This window comes from Saccopteryx leptura, chromosome 3, assembly GCF_036850995.1.
Source record: "Saccopteryx leptura isolate mSacLep1 chromosome 3, mSacLep1_pri_phased_curated, whole genome shotgun sequence".
NCBI classification, from domain to species: Eukaryota; Metazoa; Chordata; class Mammalia; order Chiroptera; family Emballonuridae; genus Saccopteryx; species Saccopteryx leptura.
The window spans coordinates 97,014,564-97,035,303 of NC_089505.1; the positions used below are offsets into that span (position 1 = coordinate 97,014,564).

General features: G+C 54.6%; 3 protein-coding genes across 3 annotated transcripts in view; 2 read left to right on the forward strand and 1 right to left on the reverse strand.

Moving 5' to 3' along the window:
• Positions 1–20,740, forward strand: part of PLA2G5 (phospholipase A2 group V) — a 315,873-nt gene that overhangs the window by 27,315 nt on the left and 267,818 nt on the right. The gene's annotated exons all lie outside the window — the stretch shown is intronic.
• On the forward strand, positions 607–12,072 carry HTR6 (5-hydroxytryptamine receptor 6). The gene is made up of 3 exons (XM_066372038.1): positions 607–1,320; positions 11,263–11,421; positions 11,617–12,072. Exons 1-3 carry the CDS (start codon positions 607–609, stop codon positions 12,070–12,072), a joined length of 1,329 nt encoding a protein of 442 aa, XP_066228135.1.
• Positions 14,241–20,740, reverse strand: part of TMCO4 (transmembrane and coiled-coil domains 4) — an 86,177-nt gene continuing 79,677 nt past the window's right edge. Inside the window, exons 13-14 of the mRNA XM_066375262.1 lie at positions 19,663–19,777; positions 14,241–15,431 (exon numbers count right to left, since the gene is read on the reverse strand). Coding sequence (XP_066231359.1) covers positions 15,024–15,431; positions 19,663–19,777 — 523 coding nt within the window. The 3' untranslated portion in view covers positions 14,241–15,023. The remainder of the gene's footprint in view (positions 15,432–19,662; positions 19,778–20,740) is intronic.

Sequence of the window (20,740 nt, forward strand, 5' to 3'; positions counted from 1 at the left end):
GCCGCTGCCCCTTCTGTTCCTGCCAGCCGGCCCAGCGTCCTTTCCTCCCCACACCTCAGGCTACCGTGTCCGCCCAATCCCAGGAATGCCTCTGCACGGGCTCTGAGACCTGCCTTCTCCGCGGGAGGCTTTGCTCTGGCCCGTGGGCCCCCACCCTGAAACCCCAAGCACTACGGCTCTAGACCTAGAGCGCCCGAACACCCACCTGCCTCGGAGAGCTTGCCCCCGCTCGAGCGCGCCCACTGCCCTCTGCTCCCACCTCCACGGTTCCGTGCCCCAGTTAGGCGCCCTCGCTCGGATCTTCAGCCCCTTCTAGGTGACTCCGCTCCCACCCATTCAACCTCCAAGAGTCCTCTGGCGTCCCCATCCTCCTACTTCCTGCCCGCTCACTCGACGGCACTCTGCTCCTCATCAAGCGCCCCCTCTAAACTTCCTACACGTTTGATCAGGTGTCCTTGCCCCACACCGGAGGCCGCCTGTCTACCCCCTGCCCATCCGCTTCGGGTCTCTGCCTGTTTACCTATCGCCCTGTCCCTCTCCTCCCCCCTGTCCGCCCCCAGGGGTGTCTCTCGGACCTCACGGCCTCGCTGCCCATCCTGCGCCCCCATGGTCCCAGAGCCGGGTCCTGCATACAACAGCACCCCCGACTGGGGGTCGGGGCTGGTGTCGGAACCGGGGGTCCGAGGCTGGGTGGCAGCCGCGCTGTGTGTGGTCATCGCGCTCACTGCCGCGGCCAACTTGCTGCTCATCGCCCTCATCTGCACGCAGCCCGCGCTGCGCAATACGTCCAACTTCTTCCTGGTGTCGCTCTTCACGTCTGACCTGATGGTGGGGCTGGTGGTGATGCCGCCGGCCATGCTGAACGCGCTGTACGGGCGCTGGGTGCTGGCGCGAGGCCTCTGCCTGCTCTGGGCCGCCTTCGACGTGATGTGTTGCAGCGCCTCCATCCTCAACCTCTGCCTCATCAGCCTGGACCGGTACCTGCTCATCCTCTCGCCGCTGCGCTACAAGCTGCGCATGACAACCCCGCGCGCCCTGGCGCTAGTTCTGGGCGCCTGGACCCTCGCGGCGCTTGCCTCTTTCCTGCCCCTGCTGCTGGGCTGGCACGAGCTGGGCCGCGCGCGGACACCCGCCCCGGGCCAGTGCCGCCTGCTAGCCAGCCTGCCCTTCGTCCTCGTGGCGTCGGGCCTCACCTTCTTCCTGCCCTCGGGCGCCATCTGCTTCACCTACTGCAGGATCCTACTGGCCGCCCGCAAGCAGGCTCTGCAGGTGGCCTCCCTCCCTGCGGGCATGGCCGGCCAGGCGCTGGAGACACTGCAGGTACCCGCGGGGCGCGGGGAGATCCGGGATTGTGGGTTGGAGGAATGAGCAGCTATTGGGTGCCTATGGGGCACCTGACCCCTTAATATACGCTGATGGTGACTTCCAAGTGGCTATTCCCAGCTCCTACGTGTCTTCTGATCTCCAGACTTTGTGCTGGACTGTCCACAGGATAGCTTCATCGAGATGGGAGGCAGGCTTCTGGAAGGTAACGTGTGCAACAGGGAATTCAGGATGACCCAACTCTCCCACCTGCTCCTCCCAGGTCTTCCCCATGATGGCAAATGGCACCATCGTGGCATCGCAAGCCAGAAACATAGGGATAATTTTTCTCCCTTTGCACTCAAGATTCATTGGTGGGAACTGTTGGTGCTGTCTCCTAAACATGTGCATTTCCAACACACCTTCCTAATCCAAGCCATCATTGCTTCTTACCTAGGAGCCTTTGATAGTCTCCTGCTGGCTCCCCCTGCTTCTGCTTCAGACCTACCCCCATCCATTTTCTGCATAGCAGTCAGAGGTATTAAGAAAAAGAATGATCACGTCACTTCCTTGCCCTTCAGTGAGTCCCCATTGCTGTCGGGATAAAAAGGAGACCTATGTCAGGGTCTGGCCTTGGGCTCCCACCATGCGAAACTCTCCTACGTCACCTCCTTCTCCCTCCCTCTCTCTGCACCAGCCATATGGTTCTTCTGTCTGTTCCTTGAAGGCACCAGCTGACCTCCCTGCCAAGGCCTTTGCACTTGCTGTTTCCTCTGCCTGGAATGCTTTCCCTCCAGAGCTTCCCTTGCCTGACTTTTTCAGCTCACAGATTAAATTTTCTTAGAGGCTGTTCCTGACTACTCTGTCTGCAGACCCGCACCCTCCCCCAGCTGGTTATTCTCCAGAGGGACCCTCAGTTTATTTGTTGGCTTGTTCATTCATTGTCTGTCCCCCCACTTGAATGTAAACCCCGTGAGGACCGGCTGTGTCTGGGTTGATTGTGATCTCCATGGTGCATAGTAGGTGCTTTGTAATTAGTTGTAAATAGGATAGGTGCTCTTAGCTCAAGGCCATGCAGTGTCCAGAGCAGAGTACCTGCTTTTGCCATCCAGGCCACATGACGCTTAAGTGCGGTTGTCCACTTGAGGGATGGGAGTTTAGACATACCAGGCCTTAGCCCACAAGAATTAGATCATAGGCCCCGAGAAAGGTCCTGACTGGGCTCTCCAGGCTCATCTTGGTGAAGCCTCAGGTGAAGGAGACTCTTGCAGGTGGGGGTGGGGGCTTGTGGGTCACAAGATGAATAGAGAATTGGCTGAGGGCCAGTTCCCTGGAGCAGTTTGTCCCACTCCAGCAGTGAGGCCCAGAGCAGCAGCTGGGTGGGCCAGGGGTCCTGGCCACAGGCCTGCTCTCTCCCCCAATCCGTGCTCATTGGAGAACATCCTTGAGTCTCAGCAGGTGGCTGTGACCCTGGCTTGGTTCTTCAGCAGTAGGAAGAACTGCCTTGGGCCATCCCTACTCTTTCTCTGGGTTCTTGTAAAGGAACACGTCCCAAACTTCAGGCCAAAGGAACCACCTTGGGACACCTGTCTTACTACCCTCCCTACACTCCTCAAACCACTTCATTCATATGTACTTAGCCATTTCTTTTAATCACCTCATTTATCTTTACTTCCAAGGGTTTGTTTAAGAAAAAGACTCATCTTTTCCAGAGTGGACAAGCAATTATCTTTGCCATAAATAGAAGGTGACGAACACAACTTCAGTGAGTGTGCAGAACCTAGCAGTGTTCCTGAGGCCTGGCTCGGCTGGTTGAAGTGACTGGGCCGAGGCCTGCTTCCTCTTTGTTAAGTGTCAGATGAATGTTAAAGACAAAGTGACATCAACACGAGACTTCCTCATGGCGTGACCAGAGAGCTAGACGGGAACTGTAAAGGGCTCGTGTTCCTACTGTGTGATTCAGTTACCTTACAAGGTGTCAATTTATCACCTAGAGTCTAGGCCCTTCCCCACTGTGGGAAGCTCTGCTTTTGTGACTAAGGGTGGGAGAAGCTGGCTGGTCTTGATGAGGTTGGAGTGGGATAGGTCTGGATTCTTGGTTCCAGCAGGGCCTGTGACACACAGATTTTCTTTCCGTGACTCTAACTGGCTGGCACCAGGATCGAACCTGAGCCTGTGGCCTCAGAACCTGGGCAGGAGTCCCCCAGGTACCAACAGCTACAGCCCCACAGTCTTTGAGCGCTCATTGTGTGCCAGACACTGAGCTGAGCTAAACCCCGAACACCTAATGAGGAAAATATTGCCACCATTCCTGTTGACAGATGGGAAGCTGAGGTTCAGGAAGAGGAGAGGTGACTTGCCCAAGGACACACAGCTGGTTAGTGAGGTTCAGGCTCAGATCAGGCTGATGCCAAGGCCTCAGTGTGAGCGTTGGATTGCCTGTGGGCGATGGCACTCTCTTAAAACACTGCTTCAGGGGCACCCCCTCATGTCCCTGTGCTTTACTGGCTGTGCCTTCTCAGTTTCTTCTGTTGGGTCCCCCAGCCATGACATCTCTGGGCCCCCAGCCTCTCTTGTTTTTCAAGTTCACTCTCTGGTGAGCTCATCTTGTCTCCTGACTGAAAGTACCGCCTACACGCTGATAACTTCCAGTTTGGGCTGCTTGGTTGACATGCTCCACACAGACCTTGGATTTTCCTGGCCCTAGCCCTACTCTCCCCACAGTCTTCCTCATGTCAACCAATGGCAACCCCATGCTTTCAACTGCTCAGGCCAGGAACCTTGGAGGCAGCCTGGATGCCTCTCTTCCTCCCAATCCACGTCTAGTCTTGTCTCTATTTTCAGGGCATGTGCAGGCTCGGGCCACTTCTCGTCTCCATCACTTTCCCCGCCCCCAGGCTGAGCCCCTTCATCTGATGCCTGGGTTATTGCAAGGATTTCCCACTGACTCCCTGATTCCATTCTTGCAGCCACAGTGAGCTCTTTAAAATGCAAGTCCTGTCCTGTTGTTCCTCTGCTCCTGCTGCCTCACCTCTCATATCACCTGGCTCTCTGCTCCTTCTGTGGATTCCTTTCCTTCCTCACTCTTTCTCTTTTAGCCATGCTGGCTTCTTGGCTGTTCCTTGAGCACACCAAGCACAGCCCTGCCTCAGGACCTTTGCACTTGCTGTTCCCTCTGCCTGGAGTACCCTTCCCCTACATCTCCATGTGGTTTCTCTGCAACTTCCATTGCTTTCTTCTGGCCTCTGCTCAGTTGTCAATTAAGAGTAGCAACTGACATACTTTCCTGGATCCCCTTCAGTCCTAATTTCCTGAGTTATTATTCTCAGCAGTGCTTACCACCCCCTGACATGTTCAATACGTTCCCATTTATTTATCTGTTTATTTCCTCCTACTAGAATGTGTCTGTTTCCTGTTGGATTCCCAGCACCTTCCACAGTGGCTGGCATAGCCTCAGTGCTCCGTGTTTATTGATGAAAGGACTGAAATGGACACGGTGCTTCACAGAGCCAGCCATTCAACCCCTGTTCACATTGCTTCGTTTCCTCCCATTCCTTTCAGAATCAGTTCTTGTACCTGGTGGATCCCACACTTTTCAGTACATCAATTCAGTTGCTTGTTAACAAGTATGGAGGTCCTACATTGTGCAGGTGCTATCCGAGGCTGTGAATGCAGTGATGGACAGGACTGAGAGGGTCCTGCCCTCTGGGAATCTATGTACTAGTCAGGGAGACAGACACTGATTACAGAACTTTATCATGATGGGACTATGAAGCTTCTAGGAGAGGTGTCTCAGTCTGTGGATACTCAGAATCTGTCATTGGCTGTGCATATGTTTGCACCCTGAAGCAAAGGGGGCACACTGAGTCCTAAAACCAAATGCTGAGAAGAGTCTTCCTGGGTCATTTAGGCTAGCTCGCTGCCTCCAAGGCAGAATGACCCATGGACCCCTCAAGCCAGAAATGGTGCCTGTGCTAATTCCTCCTACTTCCTGGAAAGCCCTCTCCTTTGGTGGCGTGTGGAAGTGTCAGACCCCGCTACTATCCTTGCTTCCAGAACCACTCAGCTCCTAAGCAGGCTCTCCGATGCCACTTTCCATACTGCCTGGAGAACTGCCTACGTTGTGGGAATTTGCTTCTGGGATGTTGCCTCTACTCTGGCCTCCTGGCTCTTGACCCCTTTCCTCCCACTCCTGCTGGCCTGTCCGAGAGGCTGGCAGCTTCTGGCTTGGGGGTGGAGGCTCTCTCAATGCCTGGACCTAAAGGAACTGATGAGAACAAAGCTTGTGGCACGTTGGGCCTCTTTCCTCCTGCCTTCAGCCCCAGCTAGCCCTTAGCTCCCTCCCCCGGTGCAGCCTGCAGCTTCTCCGTGGTAGGAAGGGAGTTGGGCACAGGTCCCTAAAGCCCCAGCTCCTCTGGGTTGAGGACATGGGAACTGAGCAGGCTTGAGCATTTTCTGCCCCCTACCCCCACATCTGCTTATTTATGTGAACAGGCTTTTATAAAGGAACCGGTTGGCTTAGTGGTTTCAGTCAGGTCTTCCTGGCCCCAGAGGCTATGAGAAAGGGGGTCATGCTTATAGCTGAGTCAGGGACTGTGAGCATGGGAGGCAGTGGGCGTTGGATGCTGCCAGGGCAGGAAAGGAGAGGGGAGGGAGTGTGCCCATGTGGGAACGTGCTCATCCTTGGAAGGCCCCAGAGGGACCAGTGATGGAGCTCAGCTCAGCCTGGCCGAGAGCAGCAGAAGGGGGCCTGGCTGGCGGTTCCTGCGTTCTCAGCTTCTCTTTGCCAGGATTCCTGTGTCTCTGTGGCCCATGGCCCCCTCCCCATCGTCTTCCTTTGTACTTCACCTTTCTCCCGCTCACCCATCCTTCTCCCCTTCAGTCCCATTCGCCCCATTCTCTTCCTCCCTTCTGCATCCCGCTGTCTTCCTCTCCCCACCTCTCTGCCATCAATTTCTCTTCCTTTCCCTCCTGCCCGTCTTTCACCCAACTATGCCTCATTCTGTCTTAGCAATCTATCTTCCCTTCCCTCTCTGCTTCCTCCTCCTCAGAGGGGGAGGCTGTGATCACAGAAATATCTCAGAGGGGAAGGAGGGGGCTGAATCGGGGCAAGGCTGATGGAGGAGCAGTGTGGAGTGTGGCAGGCTTGGCTGCTGCTAGGACCAAGGCAGTGTGGTGGAGCCTGGTCTCGGTACCCGAGCCTGTGTTCTGGCTGGTTGTGGGTTCAAATCCTGCCTCCTTTCCAGAATATCCAGGTGACTTTGGAAACATCCTTCACGTCCCTCTACCCCAGGGGTAATGCTGTTTATCACTTGAGGTTGTCTGAAGAACCAATGAGATGATATATGTAAATTAGGCACATGGTAAGTGCTCAACAAATGTTCCTCTCCTTTCTTCTTATAGCAAAAAATGGTTCTGGGGAGCTCACCCCCTTCTGAGCTGCTCTGGGGAAAAGCACTAAGCCTGCCACCAGCATCAGTATCACCACCGTTATCAAAGAGTTAAACTGGACACTAGTTAAATCAACAACAATATAGCTAACACGTGGTACACAGTACGTACCAGCATCTGTTCGAATAACTTGCTGGATATTATTTAATCCTTACTACAATTGCATGAGGCACATGCTATTATAATGGCCATTTTGCAGATGAGAAAAATGAGGCACAAAGAGGTGAGGTACCTCGCTCAAGGTCACTCAGCTGGGTAGTGACAGAGTCATGATTTGGAAATAGGCAGTCTGGTTCTAGAGTCCACCTTGTAACTTCACACTATGATTCGATGGCCATAAACACTTTAAACTACACAAGGGAATACACAAGTACATTTTAAAATAAAAATTCAAATATAGAGATAAAGTATAATACCTCTTTGACTTCCAGCCAGTCACCTTCTACTCCCAGGGACACTCGCTAACTTAGAGTATGTCTTTCCTGTCCTTTTTTTATATGTTCACATATTTGTTTATGTATCTAGTAAAGTTTAGTATTTTGTGCATTTTTTTAATCAAATAAAACTGTTGTATTGTTTTACCACTTGCCATTATCACTTAATATGTCTTGGATATCTTTCCATTTCATTGATTCATTTCTTTTAAACATGTGTTTACTATTTTTTTCTTTAAATTTTTTATTTATTGAGTTTAGAGAGAGAGGAAGAGGGAGAGAGAGAGAGAGAAAAAAAAAGAGAGAGAGAGATCTACTTGTTGTTACACTTATTGATGCTTTCATTGGTTGATTCTTGTATGTGCCCTGACTGGGGATTGAACCTGCACCCTCAGCATATCAGATGATGTTCTAACCAACTGAGCTATATGGCCAGGGCCTAAACATGTGTGTAGTGCTATTTAGTGGGATGTGCCATGGTTTATTTAACCACTGTCCTTCTGATGGACATTTAGGCTGATTCTAATGAATAGTGCTGTGGCACACCTTCTTGTATATGCCGTGTGTGCAGACAAGTGTACGGGTGTTTATAACCAGAGGAACCTGTAAGTGGAATTGCACTCTGGAAAGGCACTGCCAGATTGTCCTCCAGGTGGCTGCCCTCTGACAGTTGCACATGTTACAGGCTTGTAAGGGATATACAAACAATGTGACCATAAGGGGCTATGAGGTGACTACAGGGCAGAGAGAAGTGGAGGGGGGCATGTCGACACCAGGGTGTGTGCCATTGACTTCTGCCCCATGCAGGCCTGTCGGTGGCAGCAGCAGGGTTTCTGTACCCGCCCCTTGACTGTGGCCCATGGATGCCATCCCCCCAAATAAAAGCAGCATGGTGAAGTGGAAGAAGTGTAGTTTCTGGAGCCAGAAATGACTTTGATTTTTGACTCAATGCTCTTGAGAAGTTGTTTTGCCTCTCTGAACCTCATCTGCAAAGTGGAGATAATAATACTCCCATAAAGACTGAATGGCACAGTGAATATCAAATGCTGATGCATAGTAAGTGCTCAATAAATGAGCATCACAGTGTTGATTTGGGGTCATTAGTGCTTTGGTTCAAGGCCTTGTTCTGGCACTATGTGACCTGGGGAAGGTCCCCTGCTTTCTCTGAGCCTGTTTCCTTCTCTCTTTGCTTTTGCCTACATTCTTGGGTCAACTCTTTCAGGAGAAGAGGTGAAGGAAAAACCCACCATTGTTCCCAGGAAGACGAAAGAATCTCAGATTATCCATAACTCCACCTCTGGAGCTTTCTGCCCTGATGCCTGCCCTCAGGGTATCACCCTCAGTTCCTCATGCCTTAGTGCTCTGACAAGATCAAGGTTCTCTCTTGCCTCTCCCCTGCCCTAGGTCCCCAGGGCTCAGAGGGATCCCAGTATGGTGGGGTCTTCTGGAGACTGTGTCTCCTCCTCCCTTGTTGTCTGTTCCCATTGATGGCAGCAATTCGAAGGCCTGGCAGATCTTAGCAGATTCTTTGGGGAAGCAGGAGCCTCTCCTGCAGGCTGACCATGGTGGGGCCAAGAAACCATATGGAGGAGGGGAGAAAATGAGAAGAGGAAAGAGAAAAGTGGGTCCTCTCTCCCACCCCACCCCACCCCTTGCTACATTGCGGTGAGTCAGAGCGTGTGTCCTGACATCTGTGCCGCTTTGGGGAGCCAGAGATGCTGGCAGGAGGACCAGGCTGCCGAGGGTGACAGAACTTCTTTCTCATACACACCCTGCTGAGGCTACCACGCGCTGAGCGCTTACTCTATGTGGGGACCCGTGCATGCACGTATCACCCACAGCCTCACAGCGACTCTGTAAGCTGAGTATCATTTCTCCCACTTTACAGGTGTGGAAACAGAGACTCTCTCAAGGGCACAGAGTGAATAAGTAGTAGAGGCATAGTTTGAAGCCCGACCACTTGTCTTAAAAGCCTAGCTCTTGCCTCTGCACAATGCTGCCTCACCAAGACGGAGGGGAGAGACAACAAATGCCTCTCTTCGGCTGCCCTTTGTGGATTTGTCCTTGATATTCAAATAACCAGACTTCGCCTGGATAAACACGCTGAGGGGTGGGAGTTACAGTGCTTCATCTGTCCGCTCCTTCCCACTGCCATTCCAAAATTAGACCCCCGAGCTTTTAGAAAGACAGTATGGAGCTGACATTTCAGCACCATGGACAAAGAACAAGGTCCCGCTACACGGAGGAGGCGGGGAGAGAAAAGCGGGCCTGGAAGGTGGTGGCGCCCCGCACCTGAGAGCCGGGTGAGAGGCTTGACTTCTGTGCATACGTGATGGGGCTGACACATCTTGGCTTTGTCTCTCCCGCCCCCTTTCCATCTGCGAAGGTTGCCTGGGAATCTGGTTCCCTTCCTGCCTCCTTCTGACTCTCATTTCTCTGTACTCAGCCCACTACTGGCTGCCTCATGAAGTAATCTGGGCTCCCATAAAGTTTAGAAAATGTAGGGTGGGAGGGCGGAGGGGGAATTCCTGACTTGCAAAGCTCAGGTGTGCTCCCCAGAAGCATACAATTCTTTGCATCGTTCAATGAAGAGTGCACACCCCTGCACATTGATATTTACTTAAATTGTGAATATAGGTGGGCCTCACTTTGTGACAATCTGATGTATGAAAATTCAAAATTGGCCTGACCTGTGGTGGCACAGTGGATGGAGCGTTGACCTGGAATGCTGAGACCGCCGGTTCAAAACCCCAGGCTTGCTGGGTCAAGGCACATACAGAAAGCAACTACTATGAGTTGATTCTTATCACTTCTCCCCTCTCTTTCTCTCTCTCTCTCTAAAACTCAATAATAATAAAAAAGGACTGTACTTTGAAAGAGTTTCTATTAAAAAAAGGAAAAAAAAAGAAAGAAAATCTAAAATTGTTTACAACGCACGGTTTAGAGGAGGACTTCATGGACCCCCTAGGAGTTCCTGGATGGGCTTCAAGATGATCTCAGAACCCTCTGGAAAGTGTGGGATTTTTTTTTGTATGTGTGTAAAAAAATGATAAGCTTTTAATTTCCTGGGAACAGTGTAGATGTTATTAGACTCTCAATGGGCTCATGAGGTTGGAAAGTTCTGGGAACTTTTGGGCTAAAGGATACTCCAGTTTAAGGAAACTTCATATTTTGGGACTGTGGTCCAAATTGCAGAGTCGAATTCTAACCTCCTCATGCCCGTGGTCCCCTTTCAATGGCTCCTTTCTATCCCTTCCCTCCACCACTCTCCGGCTCTTGAAGTCGATGTTTGGGAATAGCATGTCTGCTAGTCCACACATAATTTGAGTTGTGAAATGCCAGAGCACCCCAAGTAATTTATAATAGATTTCATTGTAAACGTTTGCTCTGGCACAGGTTTTCCAAAAAAGCACTTTATTTTGTGCAGCATGAGGGTAATAGTGCAAGCAAAACCATTTCTCCAATATATGAAGAGAACCCATATAAAAAGAGATAGCCAATCCCTGGACAGCAACAGGGCCTCTTTTGTTAAATTGTGACCAATTTTTCTAGCACCAAAGGCTTTGGGAGGTGCTGGAGCTCAAGGTCGTGGGTGCTGGCTTGCATAGACTTGTTCTTTGCATGGGGGGCGGTGTCTTTTGGACTGATTTGTGTTTGGGGTGATGTTGCTGTCTCACTGCATTTCCTAGAGTTCCTTGTGTAGTGCTGGGTCAGGAGCAGGGCTCAGTCTATTGCTGGGGACAGGACACAGCTTGGGGCTAAGGTTGGCTCAGTCTGGTCCAGGTTTGAGGCTCAATTTGAGACCTTGGTTATATAAGGCTCAATCTATGGTAGGCATCAGGGACCAGTCTGGGATCGTGATCGGGGCTTGGTTTATTGCTGATGTCAGGGCTTGATCTAGAGTCATGGTCAGGCCTCAGTTTAGGACTAGCGTTGGGGCTCTGTCTAGGGTCAGGACTCAGTTTATGGCCGGTATGAGGGTTCAGTCTAGAATTAGGATTGAGGCTCAGTCTGGAGATGGGGTCAGGGTCAGTCGAGGGCTCTTTGCTGACTCATGTGGACTTCCTTTCTGCAGGTGCCCAGGACCCCCCGCCCTGGGGTGGAGTTGGCCGACAGCAGGCGTCTGGCCACCAAGCACAGCAGGAAGGCCTTGAAGGCCAGTCTGACCTTAGGCATCCTGCTGGGCATGTTCTTTGTGACCTGGCTGCCCTTCTTTGTGGCCAACATAGCCCAGGTAATGCCACCGTAGGGGGCAGATGAGTCCAGGCCTTGCTGGGGAGGACCCTGAAATCCACACCAGCCCAAGCACGGGGAGGGAGGAAGGTGGGCTACTTCTCTTGGTGTGCTCGTGTGTGTCTGTCCCAGTCATGCTGGGTGGGTGGTCTGTGTTCCTGCCCAGGACCAGGAGTGATGCGCCCCTTTCCTCCAGGCTGTGTGTGACTGCATCTCCCCCGGTCTCTTCGATGTCCTCACGTGGCTGGGTTACTGTAACAGCACCATGAACCCTATCATCTACCCACTCTTCATGCGGGACTTCAAGCGGGCCCTGGGCAGGATCCTGCCGTGTCCCTACTGCCCCCAGGAGCAGCGGACCAGCCTGGCCTCGCCCTCCATGCGTACCTCCCACAGCGGTGCCCGGCCAGGCCTGAGCCTGCAACAGGTGCTGCCCCTGCCCCTGCCCCCGGACTCTGCCTCTGCCTCTGCCTCTGACTCAGGCTCAGGGGGCTCCTCCGGCCTTCAGCTCACATCCCAGCTGCTGCTACCGGGGGAGGCCACCCGGGACCCCCCACCGCCCGCCAGGACTTCTGCCACGGTCAACTTCTTCAACATCGATCCTATGGAGCCCAAGCTGCGGCTGCATCCGCCTGGTGCCCCCACGAACTGATCTGGACCTGTAGCTGGTCCACGAGGAACTGGACTGGTTGGAACCAAGTCTCCGAGGCCTTGGGCCAGCTCTTGGCTGAGGCCAGGATGAGCTGCAGGTCTCCTGGGAGCCTTCTGAACTCACGGGGATGGGCACTGAACCAGCCACCACTGCTCATTCAACGTCATTCAACGTCCTCCAGCGGAGGGAGGGTAGCTGGCTTCCACACCGTTTCTCCAGGAAGCGGCAGTGCCGAGTGTAACTCGTGGCTGTGTGTACAGAGTGGTTGGAGGCTCTGGGAGAGGGGAAAGGCCTCTCGGCTCAGATTGGGATGAAGACCACCTCCATAGCGCATTCTATCAGATCGCACAGAAGGGATGCCTCTGTCTGCAGAGATGGATCAGTGCAGGGCTGAATCCCTTGCCCCTCTAAGGATAGTTTGTGGGCCATCAGATCACCATGAGCTCCTGGGAGTTTGTTAAAAACCCCCACCTCTGCCCCTTCCCTGGACCTGCTGAGTCAGAATCGCTGTGTGAGCAAGCTCCCCGGGGACGTGTGTATATACATTACAGTTTGAGGTTTGCTGGCTTAGCTGATCTTCAACCCTGAGGATGGTTTGCTGGACAGTTTTTGGACCAGCCAGCCCCTCGGATGGGTGTGGCCTCACAGAAAGCCCCTGAGCCTGGGAGTCAGGCAGGCCTGAACCTGGGTCTCGACCCCACTAGTTAGCTCTGGCACAGGTTACTTAACCTCTCTGAGCCTGTTACTCTATGTGCAAAATGGGGTAAGGATGGGGTGCCATGAGAATTAGCGCAGTGTGACTAGGATGCCTGCACCCAGTAGGTGGCACTTGCTGTTGTGGATGCCTGGCAGGTGGTTAGTAGGTGGTCCACCTGCTGTTGCTGTAAGTCCTGGCCATTCAGCTCCCTGGCCTCTGGTTGTGGGCCAGGAAGGGCCATTAGTTCCCAGTGTTTCCCCCTCATCTTCCTCCTCTTCTTCAGCCCCATCCCAGCTCCCAGGCTACCGCACTGCCTCTCCTGGGCAAAGGGGTGGCTGGTGGCTTCTTGCTCAACATCTGCGATGGGTGATCCTCTGCCCTGGGCTTCCTTGGACCCAGGAGGGAGCCAGCTGATGGGGACAGAACCATCCCCGTGCCCTACCCCCTCTGGGTCAGTGAGGGAAACGGGAGTGGTGGCCACTCAGTCAGTAGAGTTGAAGAGTTGTTGTCCCTGGTGTGGGTTGCTAGCCTCAGGAGGGCAGGTGAGCCCTGGTCCAGGGCCTTTTTTTTTTTTTTTTTTTTTAGGAAAGATTCAGTTCCTACACTTTACCTGCTGTAGGTTTCTTTTCAGTGGGAGCTTTTTCTTATCTCCCACCTGCACTAAGTTCTATTAACCCAAACTCCCAGGGGGTCCTCCGCTGGGGGCCTGGCTCTCCTTGGTGCTGATCAGACTCCACTCCGGCCCTGGCTGCAGTCCACAGAGGGACTGTGGTGCCTGTGGAGCCCGCCCCCTGCCCTGGGGCCTGTTCCAGTAGACTATCAATAAACCACTAGCTGAAGGCAGTGACTGCAGTGTGGACCGATTTGCTTGAGTGGCCACACGGGCTGGAGAAGGAGCTGGTGATGTGGGGAGAGACCCCGGGCCCAGGTGTCCTGGGTTCCGATCCAGACTCTGCTCCTAATTTGCTTTGGGACCTCAGTAACGTCATTTACCCTCCCGGGGCCTTAGTTTTCCATGGGTAACTTGAGCTGTTTGGATTAACAGCAGCAAGAATTCTGTAAATATTTGTTAAATGAACAAATACACATGCCCCTGAGGACCAGTTCAGTTCCTCCATCACTGTAACTCCTCCTGTCTCCCCTCCTCCCCGCTGCCTGCTCCAGAGCTTGTCAATACTGTCTCTGCTTGCATCTTGATTTCTCCATCTGCACAATGGGTGGGGGTGTGATCTCTGGTCCTGTCATTCAGGGGCAGTGGGAGGAACAAAGGGGAGGTTCCCAGAGATGCAGGGACAGTGGCTAAGATCTGGGCTCTGAGGACTGACTGACAATTTGGGCCTGACCAGCTCTATGATCTTGAGCAGGTCACCTGACCTCTCTGGGCATCGGTCTCTGCAGGGGTAAAGTGAAGATAACAGCAGTAGCTGCCTCATCTGGTTGTTGAGGGGTCCGCTGAGACAGTCCACGCGAGCACTGTGTACATGGTAAACACTCACATAGTAAGTGGTCACCGTTACTCTTTATTTTTCCTCGTCACCTCTGTTCCTGCTACAGGAAATCCTTCTCCCAAATAATCCATTCTTGCTACCAGGCCCAGGTCCCACCCATACCGCGTGTGCATTACTGACTGTGCTCTGTTCCGATGACTTCCAGGGCCACTGTGCAGCACAGCTTTGGGGGGTGCCTTTCACACCACGTCTGTTGCCGCCCCTTTGGTTGAGCAGTGCACAGCCGGCATGGCTGTGTGTGCCGGATCTGGTTAGATCTCCCAAGAGCAGAGAGAGGGAGCTGCCTGCTCCCCACTGGCGCCCACTCTGTGGGTGTGTGTGGTGCTTGCAGGATGCTGGGCAGCCCTGGGGTGGATGGAAGAGCAGGCAGATACCTGGCTTGACTGAGGCCAGGGGAGAGTGGTGGGTGGGAGCCTCAGGTCCCAGAAAGCCCCCTTGTCCTCTGGGTGGACAGCCAGACCCCACAGCTGTGACCTGAAGTACAGGAGGCCCACAGCTGACAGTCCTGGGGCTCTCAACTGCGCTTGATTGATTCTGCAGGGCTCTGGCCTTGCTTCCCCAGAGAGGGACTGTCGTCTCCCTCAGTGCCTCCTCCTTTCAGTCGCTTGCTCTTCAATCCCAAAGCCTTCAGCGCAGGAAAGGCACTGGCAGGAGTTCCTCAGGGCTCCTTCAGGGGGCCTGGGGAAGGGGGTAAGAGAGCACTTCATGTGGCAATATGGGAAGATGGCTCAAGTCCCCTTTTGGGGTCAATCCAGGCCTGGGCAGGGCCCCTGGTTCTCGCTGTCACAACTGGGGCAGCCCAGTGGGTTGGGGCTCATGCCATGACTGCAGATCTGGGGGCTCTCAGCAGGGCAGGCAGCAGCAGGAAGGGAGCCCCCTTCGACTTGGTCCAGTCTCGTTGGCACCTGGGCTTGGCTGGGGTCAGTGGATATGGACGCTTTGGAGGCATCTCCGGCTGCAGGGCCCTGGGTTTGCCCGTCCTGGTCAGTGGGCTTGTCTGTAGAGGAGGCAGCTGCCGCCTGGCGGGGCTCCTCCTGGGGCAGGCTGCCTGGGGCCAGCAAAAGCCCCTTTTCATCCCAGCCAGGCTTGGTGCGGATGCCCACGGCCTTCAGGATGACATCCATCTGCTTGGCATAGTCCAAGTGGCCGCTGACCTGCAGGAGGACAGTGAGTGAAGGTCACGGTAGGTGGGCAGAGCCCAGCCCTCCTCAGGGACCCAAGCTAAGCTCCCAGGCCTCCCTCTGTCCCTCAGTCACCAATGTCCTGACTCCGACTCTCCATGACTCTGAAACCCAGAGTGGGGTGGGAACCTCTAAGTTCACGGCCCTCTAGAACTCCTTAAGGAAAGATGAAGGAAGGTTCCCTGCAGAATCTGGGTCCATGGAGGGCAGGAAGGAACCTTCTGCTCATTGGGGTGGAGGTTCTGATTCCATCTGCAGCTTTAGGTGACTGGCTCTGGGGGCTGGGGTAAGCCCCTTTCTATGCTGACCTCCACTTACCTCAGCTGTAAAACAGGGACACTAAGTGTAGCTACATCGGAAGGTTGCTGTGACGTGGCTGGAAGCCCTCGAACCGAAAACAGACCCACGGCGTAGACTGTGAAGCACCTTCTACAATTCACTCTCCCCCTGTCCCCCTTAGTCATAAGAACTTTGACTCATAGCTGGCTCAGGCTTGTCCTTAGATCGGGAGCCAGCTCAGACCATGTTTGGAGCGGGTGGCTGACATCTGAGATGACTCACGAAGGGCCCGGGGCGGTGTGGTCCGGCAGGGAGAAGGCCCAGCCTGCAGGTATCTGCCCTGAGCATGAGGAGGCCAGTGGTTCCCCATCAGCAGTAATGAAACCCTTGCCAGCCACCTCTCCTCCAGCAAGAATTTCCAAGGCGGCACAGAGGCCATGCTAATTACCCTAATTACCCCAAAGGGGAAAGTACTGCCTTTTGTGGAGTTCTCCTAATGTGATAACGAGCTATTATTAGGCAAGGGCTGGGAAGCTGCCATGCAGGCATTGGGAGGAGAGGAGAGAGATACCTCCAGAGCTGCTGGTCCAAAAGGCAGAACTGAAGGTGGTGGCAGAGGCAGGAGAGGAGGCAGCTAGTGTTACACGAGGGCCTACTATGCACCAAGCATCTCCCATGCGCTGCTCTGAAGGTAGGTGATTCCCCCCGTTTCATAGATGAGGAAACAGGCACAGACAGGTGAAGTAGCCGGCCCAAGGTCACACAGCCAGTATACCAGTGGCCAGGCCTCCCTGTTGCCCAAGGCTGTGCCCTTCCCAATACATCCCACTCAGAGGCTTCCTGGGGCAGAGATTGGATCTTGGGAGGGCCTGTGACATTTTGAAGGGAATTTTCATTTTTTTTTTTTTTTTTTTTTTTTTTTTTTTTCCATTTTTTCTGAAGCTGGAAACAGGGAGAGACAGTCAGACAGACTCCCGCATGCGCCCGACCGGGATCCACCCGGCACGCCCACCAGGGGCGACGCTCTGCCCACCAGGGGGCGATGCTCTGCCCATCCTGGGCGTCGCCATGTTGCGACCAGAGCCACTCTAGCGCCTGGGGCAGAGGCCACAGAGCCATCCCCAGCGCCCGGGCCATCTTTGCTCCAATGGAGCCTCGGCTGCGGGAGGGGAAGAGAGAGACAGAGAGGGAAAGCGCGGCGGAGGGGTGGAGAAGCAAATGGGCGCTTCTCCTGTGTGCCCTGGCCGGGAATCGAACCCGGGTCCTCCGCACGCTAGGCCGACGCTCTACCGCTGAGCCAACCGGCCAGGGCGAAGGGAATTTTCATTTACAGGACACTTTCAGTTCTTCCTCCTTCTGGAAGAGGGAGACTCTCGGGGTGGTGAGGCACAAGCCACTTCTCACCTTCCCCCATTCAGGTACCCATAACTAGGACAGAGATCCCTGGGCCTCTTCAGGAGGCATCGCTCTGAGTCCTGGGGTTTCCTGGTCTGGTTACCCAGCTTCCCTCACCCCCACGGCAGGGGGGAGGGGACGACGACAGCACAGGCTCTGCCTGGTTTCAGAGCACAGATCTACAGCTCTAGCTACGTGAACTCATTCTCTCAAGCCTCAGCTTTTCAGTCTGTGGGTTGGGGAAGCCCAATATCTCCTATTGGGGGGTTGTCGTAAGGTTTATGTCATGTGAAGTAAGTCTGTCAGGGTTAAGGATGATCTAAAAGGCTTCCTGTGGCTCTGGGGCCAGAGCCTCATGTCTGTCCTGGGACGACTGTCCCTTTAAACGGGAGTGGTCACTTTTCACGCACGCATGCACTGGAAGCGCCTCTTATTCTTGGGCCAACACCAGGCCTAAAGCTCCCAGTTAGGAAGGCACGGGCTGCCCCGCTGGTGTTCCTCTGGTGGTTAGAACTTGTCTGCTAGGATCTGGGAGTTTGGGGAACGAAGATATAAGTGAGGACGAGGTGGCCCTGGCATCATGGTGGCAGGTGAGTGAGTGAGAGGCCGAGAGGACCTCGGGCCAGGACATGGTCCAGGAACTTCTGGGGCAGCAGTGACTGATAAAGTTTTGGTTTTAAGATTTTTGTGCTAGAATTCCCAGTCAGGTTTAATAAACACGCAGCCAGTGTTAGTGGTGCTGGTGAGGGAGGGATTAAGGTGCCGTGGAGGGCTGTTGGGACAGGCGGCTGCTGAAGCTGCCGGGAGGAGCCAGAGTCCTCCAAGTGCCCCTCCCCCAGGGATTCTGAGGCGCCCAGGGGGGAGGGTCTGCCTGCTCTGGGGGGGGGGGTGTTCCGATTGGGAAGCGCTTGGCACTTGATAAATGGCAGCCGACAACATAATAATTGGAAACCAAAGTTCTTGTTCTCACAGGAGAACAGATGTAACTGCAGCCCATCACTCTCACCCTCCTGGAAGCAGGCACCTCTCCTGCCCGTTTCTCATGTCTGCCCAAGAAGGGGCAATGCCCATCGGCTTTGGAACTGGGTTTGAGACCTGCTCTGCCATGTTCCTGCTGTGTGACCCTGGGCACGTCTCTTAGCCTCTCAAAGCCTCAGTGTCCTTGTCTGTACAATGAGGATACTGATGCCAGCTGAGGGCAGCGCTGGGCATACAGTGTCCGTACATGGAGCTATGAACTCCCTGTGACAGGTGTGTGCAGGTGAATGAGGTGCTTTCAAGCCTGAAAGGGGGCTCTAGAAACTCAAAGTGAGGTTTGTGTGGCTGCCCAGGTGGTCCCCTCACCCCATTCCCAGTGGGATTCTTTTTAACCCTCTGCAACTGCGGTCAGCCTGGAGGTAGGTGTGCGAGAGAGTCCCGGGAAGTACGTTCAATTGCAGACTAGCAGGCTCCACTCCTGGGGACGGCTTTAAAAGGTCCTGGCAGTGGGGCCCCGTGATCTGCATTTTATTTTATTTTTATTTATTTATTTTTTTTGTATTTTTCTGAAGCTGGAAACGGGGAGAGACAGTCAGACAGACTCCCGCATGTGCCCGACCGGGATCCACCCAGCACGCCCACCAGGGGCAACACTCTGCCCACCAGGGGGCGATGCTCTGCCCCTCCGGGGCGTCACTCTGCCGCGACCAGAGCCACTCTAGCACCTGGGGCAGAGGCCAAGGAGCCATCCCCAGCGCCCGGGCCATCTTTGCTCCAATGGAGCCTTGGCTGCGGGAGGGGAAGAGAGAGACAGAGAGGAAGGAGAGGGGGAGAGGTGGAGAAGCAGATGGGCGCTTCTCCTGTGTGCCCTGGCCGGGAATTGAACCCGGGACTTCTGCACGCCAGGCCGACACTCTACCACTGAGCCAACCGGCCAGGGCCGTGATCTGCATTTTAAACGCACTCCCCTGAGGCTTCCAAGGCAGGGGACCTGGGAACACAGGTTCCCTGCTCCGCAGTCCATGTTCCCAGCCAGGCAGTTGTCTCTGCTGGGGTCCAGTCCGGATCCCTTTACCTGCGTCCTCTGCTTACTTCTGGGCAAACAGACTGTCCCTACTAGTCCTCTGGGGTTGGGGGAGTTGGTGGTGGGGACATTGGGAGGAGGAGTGGGGGAAGGTGAGGGGAAAGGACTAGGGCAGTAGGTGGGGCCAGAGCATGGGCTCTGGGGGTTCAAATGCAGTCTGTTAATTGCTAGTTGTGTGATAGAAACTTTTCTAAGCCTCAGTCTCCTAATCTGCGATATGGGGGTAATAACACTGCCCCAGAGGCAGTGTGATGGTTAGAGGTAAGGTGGGTAAAGAGGCCCGGTGACAAAGGGACAGTGCTGTAAATAGGCGTTACCTGTTCCCAAACAAATTCTATGCTCTCCCTCCCATGGGGTGGGATGGGCCAGGGCCAGTCCCTGGGGTGGGAGCCTGCTGGGCTGGTTAGTGAAGGGCCCCTGTTGGCAAACGCAGAGCCCTGGGAGGGCCAGGCGGTGGGTGGTACTCACGATGGAGGACAGGTCCACGTTCTCCACCCGCCTGTCCAGCAGCACGGGCTGCAGGCCGGCGACGCGGAGCTGCACCGAGGACGTGCGGTACACGAAGCTCAGCAGCCAGTCCCCCCTGCGGGCACAGGAGGGGTGAACGTCAGCCTTGGGGGAGCCCTAGCACACAGACGAGCCCTGCCTGGCCCAGGGAAGTCCGGTGGGACTGGTGTTTCTGTGGGATCCAGGGCCCTGGCTGCACCTGTGCAGTGTGACGGTGGGAGCAGCGAGGACCTGTGGGAGTGCTCCCCAGAGCGTGGGAGCCCCGTGAAGGTGTCTGCTTTGTTCCCTGCTGAGTCCCCCAAGCTGGGAATAGTGCCTGGTGGGCAGTAGATGGATATCCATTGAATGGATGGAGGAAGAAACTGGAGGAAGTTCTCGAAGAGTCAGCACGAGGAGCAGGAGAGCTGCTGTCAGCTCACAGCCCCCAGTTCCCTGGTCCAGGGCTTCCCGGGGGAGACGGAAAGGCAGCAGGGTCCTTCTGCAGGAGAGGACCATTCGGAACTGGGGCCACCGTGCTCTGCGGGGTGAGCTCAGGGTCTGGTCCCCGCTTGTCTGTGAGCTGCAGGGAGCAGTTCTGCCTCGAGTCAGGCCATCTCAGAGCATGTGAGGATGGCCACCCAGGCAGGTCGCAGCCCTGGGAACACGCCTCTACTTTTATGGGTCCCCCTTCCCTGCACCCCACACCATCTAGAGAAAATAACCCTGGGCTCTCTGCTGTCTGTTTCTTCAGGCCTGGAGCCACTTGTGGGCAGGGGTCCTCTCTTCTTCCATCTACCATCACCTCCCACCCATGTGGAACCTGGAGCAGGGACCACAAGGAGTCCCCCGGGGGGCTCAGGATGAAACCCTGTCACCATGGAGTCAGACAGGCCTGCCTGAGTTCACATCCTGGCTCTGCTGTGTGATTCTGGAGAGGCACTTGACCCTCTCTGTGCTCCAGTTTCTTTCTGGTACAGCAGGGAGCGATACCACTTGCCTGGCTAGCTTCCAGGGGGTTCGAGAAAGCCCAAGTAAGTGATGAGATCTGCAAAGAACTTTA

What these genes read in the sequence shown, in the direction of transcription:
- HTR6 (XM_066372038.1), top strand. Translation starts at nt 607, where the DNA reads ATGGTCCCAGAGCCGGGTCCTGCATACAACAGCACCCCCGACTGGGGG. An exon ending in AGGCGCTGGAGACACTGCAG is followed by an intron (nt 1,321 to 11,262) that starts GTACCCGCGGGG and finishes TCCTTTCTGCAG; the next exon opens with GTGCCCAGGACCCCCCGCCC. An exon ending in TTGTGGCCAACATAGCCCAG is followed by an intron (nt 11,422 to 11,616) that starts GTAATGCCACCG and finishes CCTTTCCTCCAG; the next exon opens with GCTGTGTGTGACTGCATCTC.